The following is a 22,293-nucleotide window of genomic DNA, read 5'->3' on the forward strand; positions in this document are numbered from 1 at the left end:
ATTTTTTGTATATATTTCATACATAAATTTTCCAGAAGCACTAATTCATTTTCAGACTTTTCCCCCAAGTATGTTAATTGTTTTTTGATATTCTCAAACATATAAGGTATTTCACTGATTTTGTTTTGGGTGGTAGTGGTGGTCCAGAGATCTTTCCTTGTCTTTTAACCTGTTCTGGAAGGTTGCTCTCACGGCCCACTCATTTGTCATCCTGGGGATTTCCTTTCTCTTAAGTCAAATCCCTTCTTTGATTTACATCTATGTCTCTTGACTTACCTTATTTTTGTTTCTTTTGTTGTTTTTTGTTTGTTAGTTTGCTTGAATTTTTTTTTTTTTTTTTTTTTTTGGTGTTTGGTGTTTTTGTGTCTTACTATGTAGTGCAGAGTAGCCTTGAGCTCATGGCACCCTCCTGCCTCAGCTTCCTGAGTGCTGGGATTCCAGGTGTGCACTACTATGCCCAGCCCATCTCATGTTCTTGAAGCACGTTCTCTGGTAGCTTTCTGAGGAAAAATGCATGGCAGGTATTACCTTTCCTGTTGCTGAGACAATATCTGACCTGCAAAAAAGGAGAAGAGGCTTCTTTTGGCTAACATTTAATTGGGTTCAGCCCAGGGGTAACTGACTTCAAGGCAGAAAAGCACAGTAGAGGAGTCTGTGGAGGAGAGCTGCTTACCAGGTCCCAGCCAGTGACCCACCTCCAGCCAGGCCCTGCTCCTAACACGGTCAGCCCAGAGCTCATCCTGGGTTAATCGGTTTACCAGGGTAGCGCCCTTCCTAGAGCCCCACCTGAACTACACAAGAAGCTGTTTTTTCTCTTCTTAAGACTGTATATCTAACCCCGCCCCTTCATATTTCACTGAGACTTCTGGTTTATCAACAGTTTCCTTTTTAAAGTTTTGAGAGAATTTGCTCTGTTGTCTTTTAGCTACCAGTGTTGCTCGTAGGAAGTCTGGAGCTTTGGAGGTGCCTGATTGTTCGGGTGAGAGCCCCATCCATACACCCATGCCTCTGTCTGTCTCTGTGTCTGATTCATTCTGAAACTTCACCATGTCGTATTTTGGTATAGATCAGTTTTCATCCATTGTGCCACTATGAAAGGTGGCCCTTTCGTCTAGACGCTTGTGTCCTTCAATTATGCAAAATTCAAAAAGGATTTATTTGATTTTTCTGTCTCCCCCCACCCATTCTCTTTGGGTTTATTTAAATCTTGAGACTCTTACATTTTTTTTTGTACTGGGAATTGAATCCAGGGCATTCACATCAAGTTGCATTTCAAGCCTTTTTTATTTAAAATTTTGAGACAGGGTCTTGCTCATACTTGGCACTAACTTGTGATCCTTCAGCCTCATACTCCCAGAGTCCTGGGATAACAGATATGTGCCATCATGCTTAGTGCCTAAATTTTTGTTTTTGTTTGTTTGTTTGTTTTGAGACAGGGTCTCCCTATGCAGCTCAGGCTGGCCTCGAACTCACTTTTGTAGTCCAGGCTGGTCTCAAACTCACAATGATCCTTGTGCCTTAGCCTCCCAAGTGCTGGGATTACAGGCATGCACCACCGTGCCCAGCTAAATCTTTATTGTTTTAGGATTTTTTTTTTTTTTGGTACCAGGAATCAAACTCACGACCTTGTGCCTTCTAGGCAGACGCTGTATCGCTGAATTGTATCCCCAGCCCTAATTCTTTATTTTTTTAAATAATGTTTCACCTCTTCTTGTATATCCCATCTCTTTTTCCTCTCCTATGAGATTGCCGAGTTTACTTTCTAGTTGTTGGCTAAATTTTGTTTTATTTTTTTTAAAAACTCCTATAATTGTTCTTCCATTTATAAATACATTGTCTTTATTTTAATGTTCTAAGTGCCTTATCCATGCACATGCTTTAGCACTGGAGTTAACATCCTCAGCTGCCTTTTTTCCCTCTTAAATTTTCATTCTCCAGCCAAGCATGGTGCACTCAGGAGACTGAGATAGGAGGATAACTGTGAGTTTAAGGTCAGCCCCGAACTACATAGTGAGTCCTTGTCACAAAACATATACACACATACACCATAAAAGATTTTTGTTTTCCTGTATCGTTATGTGCTCCACATTACTTTTTTTTTCACTGATCTTTGACCTTTGATGTTGGGTTTCTCTTGCAATCTTTGCCTGCCCATTTAATGCCTATTAAGGCAGTTTGGAGTTGGGAATTTACCTCAGTGGCGTAAGCACCTGGTTGTGTGTGCCCCAGTACCAGGAAAGAAAAAAAAAAAAAAAAAAAGCAGTGGCAGTTTGAAAGCTCAGTATGTTTGATGAAGCTTCTCACTGGCCTGCACCATAGCGTGACCTGGTTAGGCTGTTTCTTTGAGTGTAGTCATCTTCGGGTCTTTTCTCAATTTCCCCACAAGATAGGCTTAGCTGCTGGTATCCTGAGAATGATGGGAGGAAGAGTGCAGGGTGATCTCAAGATTTAGTGTATAAATTTCTGAGTCACTCACTCTCTGTGTGTTACTCTTTGTCTTAAACTCTGGTTCCTCCATTCCACAGATCTGTTTTTCCTGACAATAAACTTTGGCTTCTGCTGAGGGTCCTTAGAGTTGTGTTTGACTTTCTTCCCTTTTCCTTTGTTTTTACTTGCAGGTACCTAGGACCATTAAATTCTGAGTTTTCTGGGGTGCAAAATGGATTGCTTTTCTGCTTTTTGATTTAGGATGCAGTTTTCTTGGGTTTGTCAATTACTCCTTGGCATCCTGCTTCAGCATTCAGGTTTACTGCTGCTGCTTCTCCTGTTGCTTGCTTTTCTAGATACTTGCTTTTAAAAGATACATTGTTTTAATAATATTTTCATTTAAGAAGATTTTGGAAGGGATTAGAGGCAAATGTGTATTTAATCTTTAACTGGGCCATTACAGTTGTAACTACTTCTTTGATTATCTTTTATTTGCTAAGCTACAGAGTTAATGAGATCAGAAACACCAGCCATAGTTACCTTTGGGTCCCCTGACCCCACGCTTGTGGCCTGACAGCCTTTATCAAGTGGCATTGTTAACATAGCAGTTAGGCACTTACAGAATGAAATATTCTGTGAGAGCAGAGTAGTGGGAAAGATATTATTAAATGCTTGATGCATCCATGTCTTTTTTAAATTAGATTTTATTGAAATACTTTAGATATGCATAATGATCACATTGATCACAGAGAACTTGTATCTGTACATGATATAATGTTTCCTTATTTATTTATTTATGCATCTACTTCTTGACTGTTACTGTTCTCACCAGGAAAGGGGGCCTCATGTCCAGGCCTCAGTCAAGGCAGGCCATCTTGAATGTTTTTTCCCTCCATAATCTCTGTATGAGTATACTTGACCCCAGGTTAATGGACATGTGTAACTGTTGGAACTTCTCAGCCTGAGAGCAAGCTCTGGTAGTGCATTGGGTTGTCAGACCCGAGTAGGCAGTAGTCAGCAGGTATACTTGAGTTGTAGTTGTGGCTTTGTTACTGATTTTTAGTGTCTGTGCTGTCTTTTTTAATGTGGAATATTCTGCTTATTGGATATGCTAATTGGTCATTTTAGAAGGAAAAACATTCTAGAAATTAGTGTGATCAGAATACCAAATTTTCTTTATACATACCACAAACATTTATCAAACACCTAATTGTACTTAATATGGTATGCTAAGTGTTATAGGAGATTGAGCGCTAATTTTAGTTCTAATTCTTTCAGGAGGGACGGTAGTGAGGCTTGATCCCAAGATCTTCATACAGAGCTACATCCTCAACCCTTTTCATTTTTTAAAATGTTGAGGCAGAGTCTCACTAAGTTGATAAGTTCAACTGTGCTGAGTTCAACTTGAAATTTTCCTGTCTCAGCCTCCTAGAGTGCTGGTATTCACTGGTATGTGTCACCATATTGGGCTAAATGTTTCCTATTTATAGAGACAGAGATTGGAGCTGTCTCCTCCTTTTTGTTTTTAGTTCTTTTGTTGCTATTTTTAAATGAGCTATAGAACTATAAACTTTATTATTATTGAATGTGTACAAAGAGAGTACATAATGCATATATCCTTATGAAGAGTGAAAATAAATCTGTGTGACTACTGCCCAGGTTATAGCAGTCTTTTTTGAAAGTGTGCCCTGCCTGCATCTTTGCTTTTAGACGAGTTATTAGAAGAGGACCTTAGTTGCTTTTTAGAGGTGGGAATTTTTATACCAGGAATTGAACTCACAACCTCACTCATGACTTCACATGTACCAAGCAGGCACTGTGCCACTGAGCTATATCCCTGGCCCCTTAGTTGCTTTTTAAAGGCCTTTCCCTGTTTTCTCTGTTTTACAGCCCCCTTTGCTAAGTAGTGGTAGAGAATGTACTTGCTGAGACACAGTCACCCTACAGCCATTGTCTTCCATGGTTATAACAGTTATCTGTGCTTAGCTACTTACCAACCCTGTAAATATATTTATTTAGATACTTGTTTTATTTATTTATTTTTTTTTTTGCAGTGCTGAATATCAAACTTAGACCCTTGCCCACACTAGGCAGCGCTACCACTGAATTGCTATGAGCCCTAGAATGTAAAGGTATTTGATGATTTTAAAGTAATGTATAGTGAGGTGTTGCTTAATAGTGGGGAGCTCTTCTGACGATGCATTGTTTAGGTTATTTAATGTATGAGCATTGTAGAGCAAGTGTGTCCAGTCTTTCAGTTTGCCTGGGCTGCAGTGAGTGAAGAAAAATTGTCTCGGGACACATATAAAACATCAAATACATGTTATAGTTAATGTATATAAGTACCAAAACTCCCTTTATTCTTTAGTATTTGAGAAAAAGGGCAGACCGACTGCAGGCACCCGTTTGGACACATAAACTTAGATTGCGTATCTTGCTCAACAGTGAGGGCGAACCTTTGGAGCTTTCAGTGACACAGCCCACAGCACCATGTGTTCCATGGGTTCACCGTCACCAGTGGGCTACAGTGCTGTTTGTGGTTGTGCGCGTGGTTGACTAGAACATTATGTGGTACTTGACTCCACTTTGGATAAATGTGAACTGGTAAGTTAAGGTGCATTGAGATTAGTTGCCATGTCTTCAGGTAGATTAGAAGTGCACCGTTAGATCTTTTTATCTGTTCATCACTAAGAAGCCATGTTGGAAGGTGCCGGTTCACAGAAGGCTTTCAGTCTGCATCACTAGTCCTGACAGTTTCCCTTTATTCTTTTTCTGAGTTTGTGAAGTGTGATATACATTCAGAAACACAGAGAAGTGGCAAATACGCAACTCAATGAATTTTTGACAAGTCAACAGGCATATTTAACTAGACTCAGATAAAGAAGCAGCATTACTAGTATTCAGAAGCTCCTTTGAGTGCTCTTTTGGTCACCTTCTTTCTTCTCTAGGGTAACCCTGTACTAGTGTTAGTGTGTTAGGTTTGTTTTACTAATTTTTTTTTCTTCACTGCTGGGATTGAATCCAGGAAATGATGATCTAAAAATAACCCTTTTTAAGATAAGATCTCACTAAATTGCCCAGAATGGTCTCGAACTTGTAATTCTACTGCTTCAGCTTCCTGAGGGAATGGGATTACAGCTGTGTGCCACCATACCTGGCTAAAACATTGTTATATAAATATGATCACACAGTAAATACTCTTATGTCTGGCTTATTTTGCTTAATATTGTATGTTGCTATAGTTTATTCATTCACATGTGTACAGAATTCAGTTGCATGAAGTTAGCACAGTTCAGTTAGCCATTCTGTCATGGGCACTTGGGCAGTTTCCAATTTTATGACGTTTCCTTTGATTTTTTTTTTTTTTTTTTTTTTTTTTTGTACCTGGAATTGAATTCAGGACCTCATGCTTTCAAGGTAGGTGTTGTGCTGCTGAGCTGTATCCTTGGCCCTTTTGAACATTTTTGTATGGTTTTTAATGTATCTGTGACTGTCTCTTTGACTATCCGTATTGGATTATAAAGTGTGTGTAAGTTCATCTTTAATAGATCCTGCTGAATAGTTTTCTGGGATAGTTGTATAAATGTAAAGTCTTATGAGTGGTTTGTTACATATCACCATTTGTTATTTTCTCCTTTATTTTAACCATCATCTGTAGTTTTAGTTAACATTTTGGTAATTACTAATGAAATGGAGCATCTTTTTGTAAAATTTATTTGACATAAGCTGGGGATTTAGCTCAGTGGCACAAGTATCTGCTTGGTAAGTACAAGGTTTTGAGTTTGACCACCAGTACCAAAAAACAAATAAAATTTATTGGACATTTGGATCCTCCCATCCCGTGTGCTAGGGGTCAAACTTTGATCTTTTTCATTTCATACTAGGTAAGTAACCTGATCTATATCCCCACTTGAAGTATCTTTTGTGCAGTGTCTGTTTAAATCGTTTGTCTCTTTTTCTTTTTCATTGCTTCCTTTTTTGTAGCAGTTTTTAGTTCTTTATATGTCTTGGATATGGAACTTTTGAAAAAATAACTTTTCCTGTGTTTATGTTACCTTTTTGTTTTCTTTAATGGTATCTTTTGAGCAAATAGAAGTTCTTAATTCGGGTAGCAATGTGAGTGAACCTCTTTGTGTCCTTGGATATAAGAAAGCTAGTAACTATAAAAGAAGAAATAACCCCTCTCTGAAGAATGGTCAGATGCAGGAAATAACAGACAGAAGCATTCACAGTCCCCTGTGATGGCCTAGAAGCTCAGCTGAGCTCATGGTAGAGCACATTCACATATAACAAGTAGAGTCCTGCTGGAGCAGCTGGGGCACCAAAGAACTGTGTTTGGTATTTTAGGTGACGACATGTAGTATTTTGTCAGCCAATTTCATGGAAAAACTCTTTTGACCTTGTTGACAGATAATTGATTCTAAATATTGTATACAAAGCATCATTCAACAAAATTCTCATTGAATTAACTCCAAGCCTCCAAAATTATTAACCTAGATAGTATTATGGCTTAAAGTAACATCTACATTTAGTAAATTAATGAAAAAGTAGACATACTCTTTCAAGGGTAGTAAGAGAACCATGACTAAGTAGTAAAAAATTATGGATAGTGAATGAATCTGACTGCCACCCTCCTGATCAGAGGCCCCTGTAAACCACCCCTTCCCAGCGCAGCTGTACTGGGGACTCAGAGCACTCAGCGCTGCTGTTGATAGGAGCCACTGTTTTCTCAGCTTTCCCGAACCTCATCCTTGGTCAACCCTGCTCAGGTGTACTCTCTCCGGCCTTATTCTTGGCAGGTAGGTACAACCCCCCTCACTGAACTCCCTCTCCCCATGAGCCTACAAAAGACCGCACAGTCTGTAGGAGAATTGCTGGTCTGGTCTCTAGTGTCAGAAGGGCCCTTTTCAGTTTTGTTCTGAAATAAGCCTGTCCTCTTGAGCTTGTGCCTGTTTCTTCCTCCTTTGCCTAACACTTAGTGTGATCCTGGTGTGCAGTAGCCAGTACAATTTCAGCAAACTGAAACTTGTGAATGTCTACAAAGAAGGGTGCTGTGGGCTGCAGTAGAAAAGGCAGTGGAGAGAACAGAAGGCTTGAATAATGATATATTCACCTTTTTTTTTTTTTTTTTGAGACAAGGTCTCGCTGTGTGGGCCACACTGGCCTTGAACTCTGGAGCCAAGACTGGCAGTCCTCCTGCCTCAGCCTCCCAAATGCTGGGATTATAGGCATATGCCACCATAGCCAGCAGTATATTCACATTTGATCCCAGTTCTGTAGGTTAGATATCTATATTATTTTAGTATTTCCATTTTAAACTTGTATAGAACAGCTGTTTTTCAGAAAACTCAATACAAATATATTATCTTTTTTGGTGGGGAAGTGGTATGGGGAGTGAAACTCAGGTGGACTCAAAGCTCACACTTGGCAGGCAGGCACTATGCCACTGAGCTAAATCCCCAGTCCCTAACGATACAAATAAAACTAATTTGTATTGAAAGGTATGTAACTTAACAAAACTTTGCATTGGAGTTTTAGAGTTGATTTCTTTTCTCATTTCCTTTGTAAAGTTATATTTTATATAAAGATCTGTCTGTAAAAATGTTACATGTATCCTAAATATATGGATCTTTTAATATGTGAATATACATGTGGGTAGTTATCTATATGTATATATAAGATCTTAACAGAGGATAGAAATGCCCCATATGCTAAGTCCGGAATCATTTTAGCTCTGTTTGTGAGTTTTAGATTATAAGTGATTTTTAAAATTATTCTTGAAAGCTGGGTGTGGTGGCATGTGCCTGTAATCCCAGCATTTAGAAGATTAGGGGCAGGATTGCCAGGAGTTCAAGGCCAGCCTGGGCTACATAGTGAGATTCTGTCTCAGAACACTAAAAATAAGTAAAGTAATTCTTGAAACCTGAAAGAATTCTTGAACAGATGGTAGTTGTAATCCATTTTCTGTTGTAACAACTTTTTTCCTGAAAAGGGCTACTCATACATTTATTTAAATGGTAAATAATTAGAAGTTTGTTTTTGCTTCTATTTAGAATGTCAACATGTTTTAGTTGAAAATTCTATGTAAGTTTTGTGTTTGTTTTTTAGTAACAGGGATTGAACTCAGGGCTGCTCTGTCACTGATCTGTACCCCCAGTCCTCTTCTTATTTCTTATTTGAGGTAGAGTCTCACAGAGTTGCCAGGCAGGAATCGAATTTGTGATTCTTCTGCCTCAGCCTCCCTACATGCTGGGGTTACAGACATATACCACTGTTCTCAGATCTAACTCAGATCACTGATCTCAGATCTTAAAGTTTTAAGGCATAATGATGCATGCTTGTAATACTAGTTAGTCGGAAATCAAAGTAGGAAGATTGCAAATTTGAGGCCAGCCTGAGCAATTTAGCAAGGTTCAGTCTCAGAAAATAAGAAGGAATGGGGATGTTGCTTGGTTAGGAGAGCACTGTTTGGGTTTGATCCCAGTACTGCAAAAGAAAGAAACCCGGATGGGGAGAGTAGGGGACTGTCTGTGCTTTCACATTTAAAATGTGAACTGGTTTTTAATACAAATGATTTAAAAGTGATTCTAGTCTAGCTACTATTTTAAATTTTATTTATTCTAAACAAAAGTTGGTTGCTACTGTCCATTTCCTTAGTAATCTGAGAGGTTTTCTCTTGAGTATCCCTGGAGCTCTTAGCTGAGCCTGTTTTCTTATGCAACCAAATGGAGAAGAGGCCATGACCTGATTTTAAATAGTTTGGATGTTGTTCCTTAATAAAAGTACTACAGTACAAAGTCAGAGAAACTAGTTAATACCTATTTGAAAATACCAAATGATTGTTCTCCTTCTTCCCAAATCATTATAAAATTGATGACCCATTAAATATGAACCATTAATCTGGAAGGCTCTTGACTGCAGATGTACTGAAACTGGGTGCCAGAAAACACAAGGTCCATTTGCTTGATTATATCTTGGTGGGACCACAGTGCTAAGAACTATTTGAACATATGTATGAGACGGGTTGGCAGGTGACAAATTGTGGTGCCACTCACAAATCTGATAGTGTTAGTACTATAGCCATATCAACTCATTTAAATGTATTTGTGTATGAGGAATGAGTTCTCAAACTGCCTTGGCATCTTAGAAAGTTGAAGATGAGTGCCCAGTGTATTGCCACCTACTTTGCTTTCTTGTTTCGTGGACCTAACATTGAAGATTAGAAAGTCAAGAACACCCATCAAATCAGTGGTCCAAGTTCACAGTATTTGTGCTCTCATTTCTAAGGACTTCTATAAATACTGACTTAGAGTATTTTCTCTGCTACAAAACCAAGGATTCATCAGCTGTGTTCATGTTAACAGTGACAGCCGCAAAAATCTTTAAATAGAAAGCATTACAAACTGAAGACCTTTCTAAGGAGATGTACTGCAGTATTCTCTTCATCTGTTACTGCATTGACTTTTAAATTCATTATTTTAATTACTTGCTTTTCCTTTGCTTTAGTGAATTTGGGGTTTTAATTGTGTTTTCATTTTGTTATTAAGAGGATTTGCATTTATCCTTTCTTTATAACGTGAGAGATGCTGTTGGGGCCAGTCTAAATCCAGTAGTGAGTATTTTGGTTTTGATACTTGCTCTGTCTCTCTGTTCTGCCCCCACTTCCCTCATCCCCCACCCTGGTGGTGCCAGAAATCAAACCTAGGGCCTTGTAGTACCTCATGCATGTTGGATAAGTGCTGTACCACTGAGTTAAATTGCCATCCATTTTTTTCAAAGTTATCTTTGGTGCTTGTATCTCGAGCTGAAAGCCTGCACAGCAATCTCCATATCCAGCTGTGCAACCTTGGCACATCACTGGAAACTTCTTAGGGCCTTGCCTAGCATCCTCAATCACCAGAGGACCTTCGAGTAGGTCCCTCAGGGCCTGGTTGAGCCCTGCCAGGCAATCCCAAGTGGTCAGGGAACAGCTTGCACTCCGTGTCACGAGCTGAAAGCCTGCACAGGGAACCCCATCCAGCCGTGCAAACTTGGCACAACACTCAGAGCCTGATAGGACCCCACCCAGTGACCCCCAAGCAGCTGTGGAGCTTTGGTGCGCCCTGCAACATGAGCTAAACGCCTGCATAGTGTACAGCCTGTTCAGCCTTAGTACACTACTCAGAACCTAGTAGAGTCCTATCCAGCAACCTCAAGCAGCTGGGGTCAGAGCACCATGGGGGCTGTACTCAAGGCCCACCCAGCATATGCCCCACATTTGAGGAGCCTACGCATGCCACTAGGGACCTGGTAAGGGCTGACTAATGACCTCCACTCAACAGGAGAAACTCCCTGCTATACAGACAGATATTCTCATCCCAGGAAACAGCTGAGACCTTGGATTCAGCTCCTCCAGGGAAATACAGGAAAATGACAAAATGAAAGAGCAAAATGCAATCTCAAACCTCCAGCCCATCCCAAACAAGCCTTGGAGACATGGACATAGAAGAAAATGTAAGCCATACATCTGAAACTTCTGCAATGATAGCTGCTGAAGTAAAGAAACAACTTCGGGAAGCAGTAAAGGAACTCAGATCAGAAATAATCTCCCAGGTAAAAGAAGAAATGATAAACGTAATAAAAGATGCTGAACACATCTAAAAATTGAGCACTGCAAAAAGATGGAAACTTTGAATAATACAAGAAAGAAACATTGAATGAGATATACAGGAAATCAAAAATTGGCAAAACCACTTCAGTGAAAGTGAAGATAGACTTTCAGACCTTGAAGACAAGATTACAGCTAGTGGACAAGAAAGGAAAGATCTTTTAAAAATAACAAAGAATCAGGAAATAATTCAACAGTTGCAAGATGATACAAAGAAAAACAACATAAGATTGATAGGTGTAAACGAAAAAGGTGACAACACAAATGGTATCAAAAGACTGTTTACAAAAATAATAGCTGAAAATTTCCTAAATATGGGAAAAGACCTCCAAAATTAAAAGACCCAATCCAAAAATGGCATCTGAGATGAATATATACTTCTTAGCTGAAGAAATACAAATGGCAAATAACTACATGAAAAAATGTTCAGCATCATTAGTCATTAGAGAAATACAAATTAAAACAACACTGAGATTCTATCTCACTCCAGAAAGAATGACCAGGATCAAGAAAACTACCAAAAACAAATGCTGGAGAGACTGTGGGGAAAAAGGAACTCTTTTTGCACTCTTGGTGGGAGTGTAGACTGATGCAACCACTGTGAAAATCAGTCTGGAGGTTCCTCAAAAAGCTGGGATTGGAAGTCCCATTTGATCCAGAGATTCCACTTTGGGCATAGTCCCAGAAGAATTGAAAACATTTATAACTACAGTGATATATGTGCACCCCTGTTTATACCAGCACAGTTTGGGTTTTTTTGTTGTTGGTTTTGTTTTGTTTTGTTTTGTTTTGTTTTGTTTTTGGTGCTGTGGATCAAACTCATGACCTCATGCTTGCCAGGCAGGCACTTAAGCCACTGAGCTAAATCCCCAGCTAGCATCACAGTTTGTAATAGCTAAATCTTAAAAACAATCCAAATGCCTATCAACTGAGAAATGGATAAAAAAGATGTATGTTTATAAAGTACTACTCAGCTATAAAGGATAACAATGAGGCTTTTATACGTAAATAGATGCAACTTGAGGCCATACTCATAAGTAAAATAAATCAAATTCACGTGTAAATACCATTGTGTCTCCCTAGTGTAAGAAAATGTAAGAGTAATTAGGATACAGAATCCTCAGTAAATACTGTGAAAAGGTAAGAATCTGCATAAAGGGGAAAAACTAACACAGAGAAAAGGAGAAAAAAAGGAAGGAAAAATAAAGATATAAGTTTGTATATACACATACTTAAGATAGCTACGATGATTGTGCTGCTAATTCTACTAGTTCTTGGAACAAAACAGTTAACATTCATAGGATTAAATCGATTGTGCATGTTTATATCTAGTAATCTGAGGAACTCTTTTGAAGATTATTGTGCTAAATAACAATCTTAATTGCGTTGCTACTGCCTTGTTTTGAAAGCCTATACTGTCATTGTTTGGGGTTCTTTGTTATTATTTATTTGTCTTTTTTGTTTCTTGTTTTTCTAGTAATTGGTTTTGTTTTGTTTTTCTCTTTAATACAAAAAAGATAGATGTATATTTATGCATACATGCCTAGAACTTCTAAAGCGTTTACAAGAATTGATTATATTATGTATGATGATGTGAACAGCTACTTTGAAGAAAAAGAGACAGTATGGTAGCAATTGCTGATTTCCTATCATCATGTTGTGAGGTCCAGTAATGCTTTTATTCTTTGTTTAGATTTAGTCTGTTTTGTATTATTTAATTTCAATATATATAAAGGTATGGACAGCTATTTTGAAGAGAACAAGAGATATTATGATAGCCATGGTTGATTTTCCTATAGTGTGATTTTGAAGGCCTGTAATGCCTTCATTCTTTCCTTTTGATCAGTTTTATACTGTCTTGTTTTGCATTATGTGTGAAGATGTGGACAACTATTTAGAGGAAAACAAGAGTCAATATGGTAGCCAGTGAAGATCTCCTGTTGTCTTGCTTTGAAATACTGTGTCACTTCCATTGTTCTGCTCTGATCTGCTTTGTTCTGTTTTGTTTTACCCTCTTTAAAATAAAAAAAAAAATTTAAAAAACAAAGTCATCCTTATTGGAGCTCTTGAAATAGGGGGAAAAATGATTTTCATCCCTCAGCTCCATCTTTCAATATTAGTCCATATTAATTTTACAAAGTACTGGCTTTCAATACCTGTGTTTTGATTATATCCCTCCAGTGCTCCTCCTTTGTACCCCATTACTCCTTTTAGGTCTTTTTTTTTTTTTCAGATTATACTTATTAAAGAAAACATGTAATATTTGTCTTTCTGAGTCTTACTTATTTCACTCAACACTCCCACCACCATATTCATTCAGATTCTCCTGCAAATTTCATTCTTGAGCCAGGCATGGTGGCACATGCCTGTAACCCTATCATCCAGGAAGCTGAGATAGGAAGATCACCTCAAGTTCGAGGCCATCCTGGGCTACATAATAAATTCAAGGCTGGCCAGGACTATGTATCAGTACTCTGGTCTCAAAAAACAAAATCAAACTTCAGTTGTTCCTCACAGCTGAATAAAATTTCATTGTATATAAATACAATTTCTTCATCCAGTTATCTGTTGATGGACACCTAGGTTGGTTTCATATCTTAGCTGCTGTGAATTGCACCACAATAAACATCAGTATGCAGGTACCCATGTAGAAGAAATAGCAAATCTAAGACACATGTGCAGCGGTGGGCTTTTTTGTATCATTGAAAGCAGCTGCCCTATAGTGTGCCAACTTTGTTTCGAGTATATACCAAGGAGTGGTGTAACTAGATCAAAGTGGTAACTATTTCTAGTTTTTTGAGGATCCTCCACACTGGTTTCAATAGTGGCTGTACTAATTTCCGTTCCTGCCAGCAGTGTGGAATGACTTCTCCCCCATAACCCATGTTGCCTGCGGGCTCACCACCATTTACTGTTTTTCCGTATTCCTGATGATAGCTGTTCAGAGCGGGATGAGATGGAATTTCAGTGTAGCTTTGATTTGGATTTCTATTATCTCCTTGGTTAGATTGATCTTTTAAGTTTCTTTTAAAGATGTTTTGAATGGAATTATTTTCCTGATTTCTATCTCAGCTAGTCCAATATTGGCATACAGAAAAGCTATTAATTGGGCCAGAGATGTAGCTCAGCAGCACAGCGCCTGCCTGGCAAGCATGAGGCCCTAAGTTCAATTCCTGGTACCAAAAATAATAATAAAAAAAATTCCCTTAAAAACAACTCTTGAGAGGCCGAGAATTTAGCTCAGCTGTGTAAGTGACTGCCTGGTAGACGCAAGGTCAGGAGTTTGATCCCCAGCACCAAAAAGAAAAAGAAAAGAAAAGAAAAATCCAACCAAACAAAAAGCTATTGTTAAATGTTGATTTTTATATCCTGCTACTTTGCCGATTTTGTTCAGCAGCTCTAAAAGTCTTTTGGTGGAGTCTAGGATTTTCCAAGTATGGGATCATATTGTATAGATTTATATTGCATTTCTTTCTTTATCTTGCCTAATTGCTATAAGATAAAATTTCAGGTATGACACTGGAGTGGTAAATAGACATCTTAACCTTGTTCCTGATTTTAGAGAAAATACTTCACTTTCTCCCTGTTTTGAATAATGTGAGCTGTTGGTTTGTTGTACATGGCATTGACTGAGGAATGATCTCTCTCTCTCTCAGTACCCGATTTCTTTAGGCTTTTATCATGAAGGTGGTGTTGCACTTTTTTAGGGACCTTTTTTGTGTCAATTGAGTTGAAGGTGTGATTTTTAGCTTTGCTTTTATATGTGGTATATTATGTTTATTGATTTGATTATGTTAAACCATCCTTATATCCCTTGAATGAAACCAACTTGATCGTGATGCATGACCTTTTTAGTATCGTCAAATTTGGTCCAAAAGTATTTTATTAAGGATATTTGCATATGTGTTCATCAAAAATATATTCTATAGTTTTTGTTGTTGTATCATTGCCTGATTTTGGAATCATATCTTTATCGATTAAAATAGGATATTAACCAAGTTTACCTTCGGATATCTTGATGCTAATATTTTTCTCTTCCAGAAAGGAGAATGTTAAAGGGAAAAATTTTCTTCAGCCATGGTTACTTTATAATTCAGTATGTTTGTTACACAAATAACATGTTTAGGAGATATCCATGGGAACATAACCCATTTTTACACCAGAACATTTTTAATCACTTCAAAAAGAAGCTCAAGATTCATTAGCAGCTGTCTCTTTCCTCCTTTCCCAACCCCTGGCAGCCACTAATCCTTGTCTGTGGATTTGCTTTCAAGGTTTACCTGTGTGGCACCATGTATCCTGTTTTCTGGCTGAATAATATTTCATTGTATGGATATATCACATATCCATACAATGGATTCTAAGTTAATGGACTCTTAGCTGCTGTAAATGATACAGCTGTGAACATTCATGAGCAAGCTTTCATGTGAACATGTTTTCAGTTGTGTTCCCACTATGTCTTGTGTTTAGATGTCCCCCCAAAGCCTCGTGCAGTCAGAGGTGGGGCTTTTCAGAGGTGGCTGGTATAAAGTGTGTAATGCGTGGGATTTAAGGGCTGACTAGGATTAAAGGTGTGAGTGCTACCCACCCTAGGGTAGGTAGCCTGAATAAGATATAAAGGACAGAAAGAGGCTCATCTCATCAGTCCCTTGCTTGGTTTGCTGTCTTATGCCTGCCTTGAACTGTTTCTCTTCTGACATGCCCCTCTGCCATGCCACCCTGCCTTGGAGCCAACTGATGATGGACCAAAACCTCTACAAACTGAGCCGGAACAAACTGTTCCTTCTTTAACTTTGGGTGTCAGGTATTTTGTCTCAGCAACAACAAAAGTAACTAAGACAGATATATACCTAGAAGTGAAATTGCTGGATTTTCTTTTTTTCTTTCTTTTTTTTTTTTTTTCGGTCTTTTTCCTTTTTATCGGTACCAGGGATCGAACTCACGACTGCCTGCTTACAAGGCAGGCACTTATGCCGCTGAGCTAAATCCCCAGCCCCCAAAATTGCTGGATTTTCATATAATTCTTTTACAGATAGTTTATTTCCAAAAAGTGGCTTGCCAACTAAACATTACTGGATTCTAGATTGCTTGTCTCTCCTTCTGGAGTTGGATTTCAGGTTCTTCTTGCCTTGAACAACGAATTGGACAAAAGGAACAAAAAGGAGTGGCAAAGTTTATTCAAGAAGTAAAATTGAAGAATGGGAGAGAAACTGATTACAGAATGGTCTTGGGCCAAATAAATAGAAAGAGGTTGAGAGTAAAGATAAAAAAAGTACACACTGCATCTGAGAATCACAGGATGGGCTAACAGAAACTCTTGTAGCCAAGCCTTGGCATGACCTTTTATGTTGTCTGAATCTCAAGGAACGATAACTTCTGCAGGTCTCACACCGCTCACACAGGCAGGCCATCCTGTTGAAAGCCTGCTGAGTTCTTGAGGGAATTCCACGTGCAGGCCTTTGGTAACTGTTTTGTGTGTATGTCTGGGATCTTGTAGTTAAAAGTCACACTTACTTCCCCAGCCAGGTTTTCTATGCCCTAGTCTCCTATCTCAATTCTGTGTTTAACTTTTTTGGGAAACCACTACTTTTCTGTAGCAGCTACACTATTTGTATTCCTGGTACATGTCTTATGTTTTAGCTGTCTCAGTGGGTATATAATCGTATCTTGTATTTGGACTTGTATTTCTCTTACAACTTAATGCTGCTGATCATTTGGCATTCACACACCACTTGCATGTTGTCTTTGTAGAAGTGTCTGTTTAAACCCTTTGCCTGTTTTTATTATTACTGTACTATTTTGGTAGCACTGAGGATGGAACCCAGGAGTACTCTACATCCTAGCCTTTTGAAATTTTTTTATTTCAGGACAGTATCTTGTTCCAGCTGGCCTCTAACTTGGCGATCCTGCCTTTATGTCCCCAGTCTCTGTGATTACAGGCCACCCATGCCTGTCTACATCCTTGCCCCTTTCTAACTAGGGTTACTGGTTTCTTAAATGTCTGTTGCCTTGTCAAGATTGTTTTGAAATATCATCTAATTAATAGTAATTTAATAGAGAACTACTCTGAAATATAAAGAATTTCTTGATGTTAGATTGAAACAATTTGCAGTTTCAGTTGCATGTGATAAAACTTTCATAGTCCTCACAAACTTTCTAATTTTTTATATTTTTTATTTTAAAACAAAAAAAGAACAAAAACAATGATACAGACCTTCAAAACAATATAACAGAAGATTAGCAAAGGTTACTATAAACTTTTTATTTCTAATAACAGAAAAAAAGCATAATCAGTGGTTTACTGAAAGAAATACGGTTGTTTACTTTCTGGTAATCATACTGTCTGATCTGGTAGGACTCACTATGTAGCCCAGGCAGCCCTCGAACTCACAGTGATCCTCCTGCTTCAGCCTCCCAAATGCTGGGAAGAATTTTCTAATTGATTGTTAATAACTTAAAGAATGAACCTAAAATCTGCAAGAATTAAGGAGTTAAGGAATTAAATACTAGGAGCTTTATGGATTTTATTAAACACCTTGGCATTATTTTTCATATGCTTGTTGTATTTGGATAAGAGTTATATTGATGCTTCTCCACAAGTATAAGGATTAATGTATTTCATTTAGTAGAGTTCTTCATTGTTTTTCCATTCTCAGTAAATACAAGAGAGTGACTTTTAAGAATAAGAATGACTTTTAAGAGCTGAGGATCTAGCTCAGCGGCAGAGCACTTGTCTGGCAAGCACAAGGCCATGAATTTGATGCCCTGTACCAAAAAAAGGAATGACTTAAGTTTTTTGGCACTGTCAGTTGATTCAGTTATAAATGTTGCCCCTTACAAGCCCCAGTCCTATCCCTTGCTCTGGTGTTGCTCAAAAATAGGTCCATTCCAGCCAGGCATGGTGGCACACACAACTAATTTCTCCTCTCGAGAGGCTAAGGTTGGTAGATCATCTTGAGTTCAGGGCCAGTTTGGGATACATAGATGAGTTTAAGGCCAATTTGGACTACACTGTAATCAATTCTGACTAAAGATCAGCTTTAGAACTACTTAGGGGAGGGTAGTAATGAAGTTTTCTCACCAGGATGGGAATTCAGATGTAGATGTAAACCTACAGGGTATAAGTATCTACAAATATAAAGTTTCTGTTAGAACTAGAATTGTATATGATTTCTATATTGAAGGGTTTTTGTTTTATTATTGTGGCTTTACCATGTTGCCTAGGCTGGTTTGGCCTTAACCTCCTGGGCTCAAGTGATTCTCTCCTGCATCAGCCTCCTGAGTAGCTAGGATTATTGGCACAGGCTGCTGCTCCTAGTTCATGGAGATTCTTTAAATACATATTTGGGACCCTGAAGTAGGAGGATGGCAAGTCTAGGCCTGCCTAAATAATGTAAGAAGACCTTGTCTCAAAATTAAAATAAATAATAGAAGCGCTCAGAGTATAGCTCCACAGTGGAGCACTTGTCAGGCGTGCGCGAGGCCATGCATTCTGTCACCATCACCCCCATGCGTTGTATTTATGTCAGATAGTGCTTGGCTTCAGAGGAAATTAACAAAAAAGGAAAGAAATCTTTATTTTAGATAGAGTGTAGTTCAATTAATCTTAACAAAACAAAAGCATTGTTTATAGGTTAATATTTTTAAAATTAAATATGATCAAGCCCAAGAGGTACCACATCAGATTGTGATATATCTAAAATAGGAACATGTCCAACAAATTACTATTCAGCATAAATGCTGATCACTAAATACCTCTTTTTGAAAGTAACTGCCTCTTTTCCTTCAATTTTGTTTTATTTTAAATAACTTACTTAAAAAAAAATCTGGTTAGGTGTGATAGCTCATATCTGTAATGCAGGTGTTCCAGAGGCTGGGGCAAGAGGATCACTGTGAGTTTGAGGCCAACCTGGGCTACACGGTGAGTTCAAGACCAGTCTTTTTTTTTTTTTTTTTTTTTTAATTTTATTTAAGGAGAAAAAGAAAACAAAAAGGGTACGTTATACAGAATTTCAGAAAAAACAAACAGTAGGAAATGACTAATTAATAGATTACACATTGTCATCTTAGAAGTAGTTCAAGTTACAAAATTAAAGCATATAAAGTGGACATTCAAACAATGAGACTGCAAACAGTTCTGTTCAATGATCCAACAAAACTCAGTAATATGGTTATCTATCTTACACACTTAAATATACATGCAGTTATATCCGTTAGAGCACTTTCTTTTCCTCTCTTTTGTACAATGACAATTAACACATTTTGGGTTTTATTACTCCCACAGTTCTTATTACTTTTTTTGAAGAGAATAAAACCAAATGTGACATAACAAAACAGAGTCAATCAAATCAAAAGGATGGACATAATACATAATGTAAAAACAAAATACAAGGTGATCAACAATAGTTACTATAATGCCTCTTGCTATCTTAAAAAGAATTGCCTATATTATCAGTTATAGTAAGATTGAACAAAACAGTAAAGAACAAAACCAATAAAACCAAAACATTGGAGACATTACAGGACTTCAAAAGAAGATAAGTAGTCAAACCAGAATGGGCGTCATAATGAATCTTATTGTCTTCACAGTTGTTGCCTATACTCTCGAACTTGGTACATCAAGCAAAACAGAATAGAGGAAAATCAGTCAAAACAAGATGGTGAGAGCAATTCAGGGTTTCAAATCAAGTTAACAGGAAATCAAAGTGGGTTACTATAATATATCCTGCTATTTTTTATTTATTTTTCCCTTAATTAAAAAGATAAAAATAAAAAAGTAAATAATAAAAAAGGAGATTGAGATAAAAGAGGGCATAACAACAAAACAGCACAGGTCAAAACATAACCATTTAAGCAAAATAGTGTTTCACCACAAGATATCCTGACAGGGCTGGGGATTTAGCTCAGCGGCATAAGTGCCTGCCTTGCAAGCAGGCAGTCGTGAGTTCAATCCCTGGTACCAATAAAAAGGAAAAAGACAAAAAAAAAAAAAAAAAGATATCCTGACATAAAAGTAGTTACCATAGTGTCTCTTTCCTTGAAATCTGTGAGTATAACTTCGTATACTGTAGCATCAAACATATCAAGGCAATGTAAAACCATTCAAGAGAATGACAGTATTACAGGGTATTTAGAATCAACTAACAGAAAATGAACAATGGTTTCTGTATAGTCTCCTTGTCTATAAAAAGTTTTTGTTTATATTATCACGTATAATAAAATTCAATAAGATGCAACATGTTAAGACCGATGGAGACAGAAGAACAAAAGCTTGGGCTGGAGATTTAGCTCAGTGGCATAAGCGCCTGCCTTGCAAGCAGGCAGTCGTGAGTTCGATCTCCGGTACCGATAAAAAGGAAAAAGAAAAAAAAAAAAAAAAAAAAAACCCAACAAAGAACAAAAGCTTGCTGGGACTTCAAAACAAGAGGATATTAAATCAGCACTACCTATTATGATGTCTTGTTTTCTCCAAAATAGCTGTTCCTACCATCCAACCTTCTCTGCCTCATTTCTGTTGAGCTCTTTTTCTGTCATTAGTTGTCAGTTTGTCTTCTTCATTTCACTTTCTGCTCCATTCATTGTGCCTCTCTGCCACTGTTTCTGGAATCTTGGTATTTTTCTTTTTTTAGAATATCCTATAGTATTCTCTGTAGTGTTGAATTGATGGTTGCAAATTCCCCTAGTTCTTCTTTATCCTGGAAGCACCTTGTTTTTCCATCAATTTCTAGGGACAGTTGTGCAGGATATATCAATCTTGGCTGGAGGTTATTATCTTTCAAAGCTTGAATTATTTCCCCCCACACTCTTCGTGATTGATGGTTTGTGAAGTCTGCTGTAATTCTGATGGGTGTTCCCTTGTAAGTGATCTGTTTCTTGTCTCTGACGGCTTTTAATATTCTGTTCTTATATTGGATTTCTGGAATTTTGATTATTATATGCCTGGTATAGTTCTGTTTAGGTTGTAGGTGGCTGGGGTCCTGTATGCCTCATACATCTGAGTATCTTTACCTTTTACTAAATTAGGGAAATTCTCCTGGATTATTTCTGTGAATAGCCTTTGTAGTTCATTTGTTTGTGTCCCTACTTCTTCTTTTATGTTCTTAATCCTTAAGTTATGGCTCCTCTTATCATCTTCTAGCCTTTGTATTATTGCTGTTTGTTTCCTTATTTTTTAAAGAAGTTTTTCATTACTGCTCCCACATTACAAATCTGTCCTCCAGTTCAGATAATCTGTCCTTAGTCGTTTCAAGCTGTTATGCCAGCTTTCAATAGAGTTTTTAGTTTCTGCTATGTTTTGTCTATTTTCTCCATCAAACAATTCTCCCCTTTTTTTCTGTTCTTCCATTCCACCATCTTTTTTTTCTTGGTGGTGCTTAGCATTTCTCTAACTATTCTACTTATATCTTGCTTTACTTCCTTAAATACTTCACTTTTGAACTCATCTATGAGGCTCTGGAGATGTCACTTTATGACTATTGGTGCCGTGTCTGATATTGTATGTTTTCTGTCCTCATTCTCCTTTGCATTTACCTTTCCTGGATCAGTGTTCTCAGGATTGGGGACTGAGGACCCTTTCTTGTTGCTCCCTCTTCTCATACTTTTTGTTCCTTCCATACATATATAGGAGGCCCAGTTTCTTTCTTTGTCAGGTACAGTGTGTTTGAATTGAGCCGGCTAGGTGTTCCCACCCACTGCAGTGTACTAGGGAGACACAGACCTGGGCAGCCTCTGCTGGGCCCGCCCCTCCAGGTCAACCTACTGAAGGCTTTAGTGCTAGGGTGCACTGCCAGACGCTGGGATCTGGTTTACGCTAACCTATTGGGTCTTAGTCCGCAGCGTCACCCAGGCCAAGCCCTCCCCACCAATCCCACTTGAGAGGGGAATATGCGACTTAAGTCCCTGCAGTGTCCTGTTCCAGCTAGTCTGCCCAGTCCCAGAATGTACTCTGTTGGAGCTTCCTAGTCTATGGAAGGGTCCCTGTTCGTCTCACTCACTGCCTGTCAATGCAGGGCTCCCCGCCAGTCCCGCTCTCAACTCTGTTCGCTGATTCCTGCTCTCAGAGGTTTCGTGTCTCTGTCCCTGCTGTGCTGATTCAGATGCAGCAGCGGCAGCAGGAAATTCAAATCGTGGCTTCCAGAGGCGTGGGTTCCAGCTTCAATGCTAAGATTTGATCTGTTCCAGTTATAGTACCGGGATTGCATTTCCAGTTGGTTTCTCTC

General features: G+C 38.3%; 1 protein-coding gene across 4 annotated transcripts in view; it reads left to right on the forward strand.

Annotated features, from left to right (window-relative positions):
* The window catches only part of Ndfip1 (Nedd4 family interacting protein 1), a 93,067-nt gene that overhangs the window by 47,623 nt on the left and 23,151 nt on the right, over positions 1–22,293 (forward strand). For 2 of the 4 annotated variants that reach the window (XM_063232283.1, XM_063232285.1), the window contains exon 2: positions 18,936–18,995. The exons of the other annotated variants lie outside the window; for them this stretch is intronic. In XM_063232283.1, coding sequence (XP_063088353.1) covers positions 18,936–18,995 — 60 coding nt within the window. The remainder of the gene's footprint in view (positions 1–18,935; positions 18,996–22,293) is intronic. 4 annotated transcript variants of the gene reach the window in all.

The sequence above is a fragment of the Cavia porcellus genome, unplaced genomic scaffold (genome assembly GCF_034190915.1).
Source record: "Cavia porcellus strain 051 isolate PalLab524CR breed Dunkin Hartley unplaced genomic scaffold, mCavPor4.1 scaffold_21, whole genome shotgun sequence".
Lineage (NCBI taxonomy): Eukaryota > Metazoa > Chordata > Mammalia > Rodentia > Caviidae > Cavia > Cavia porcellus.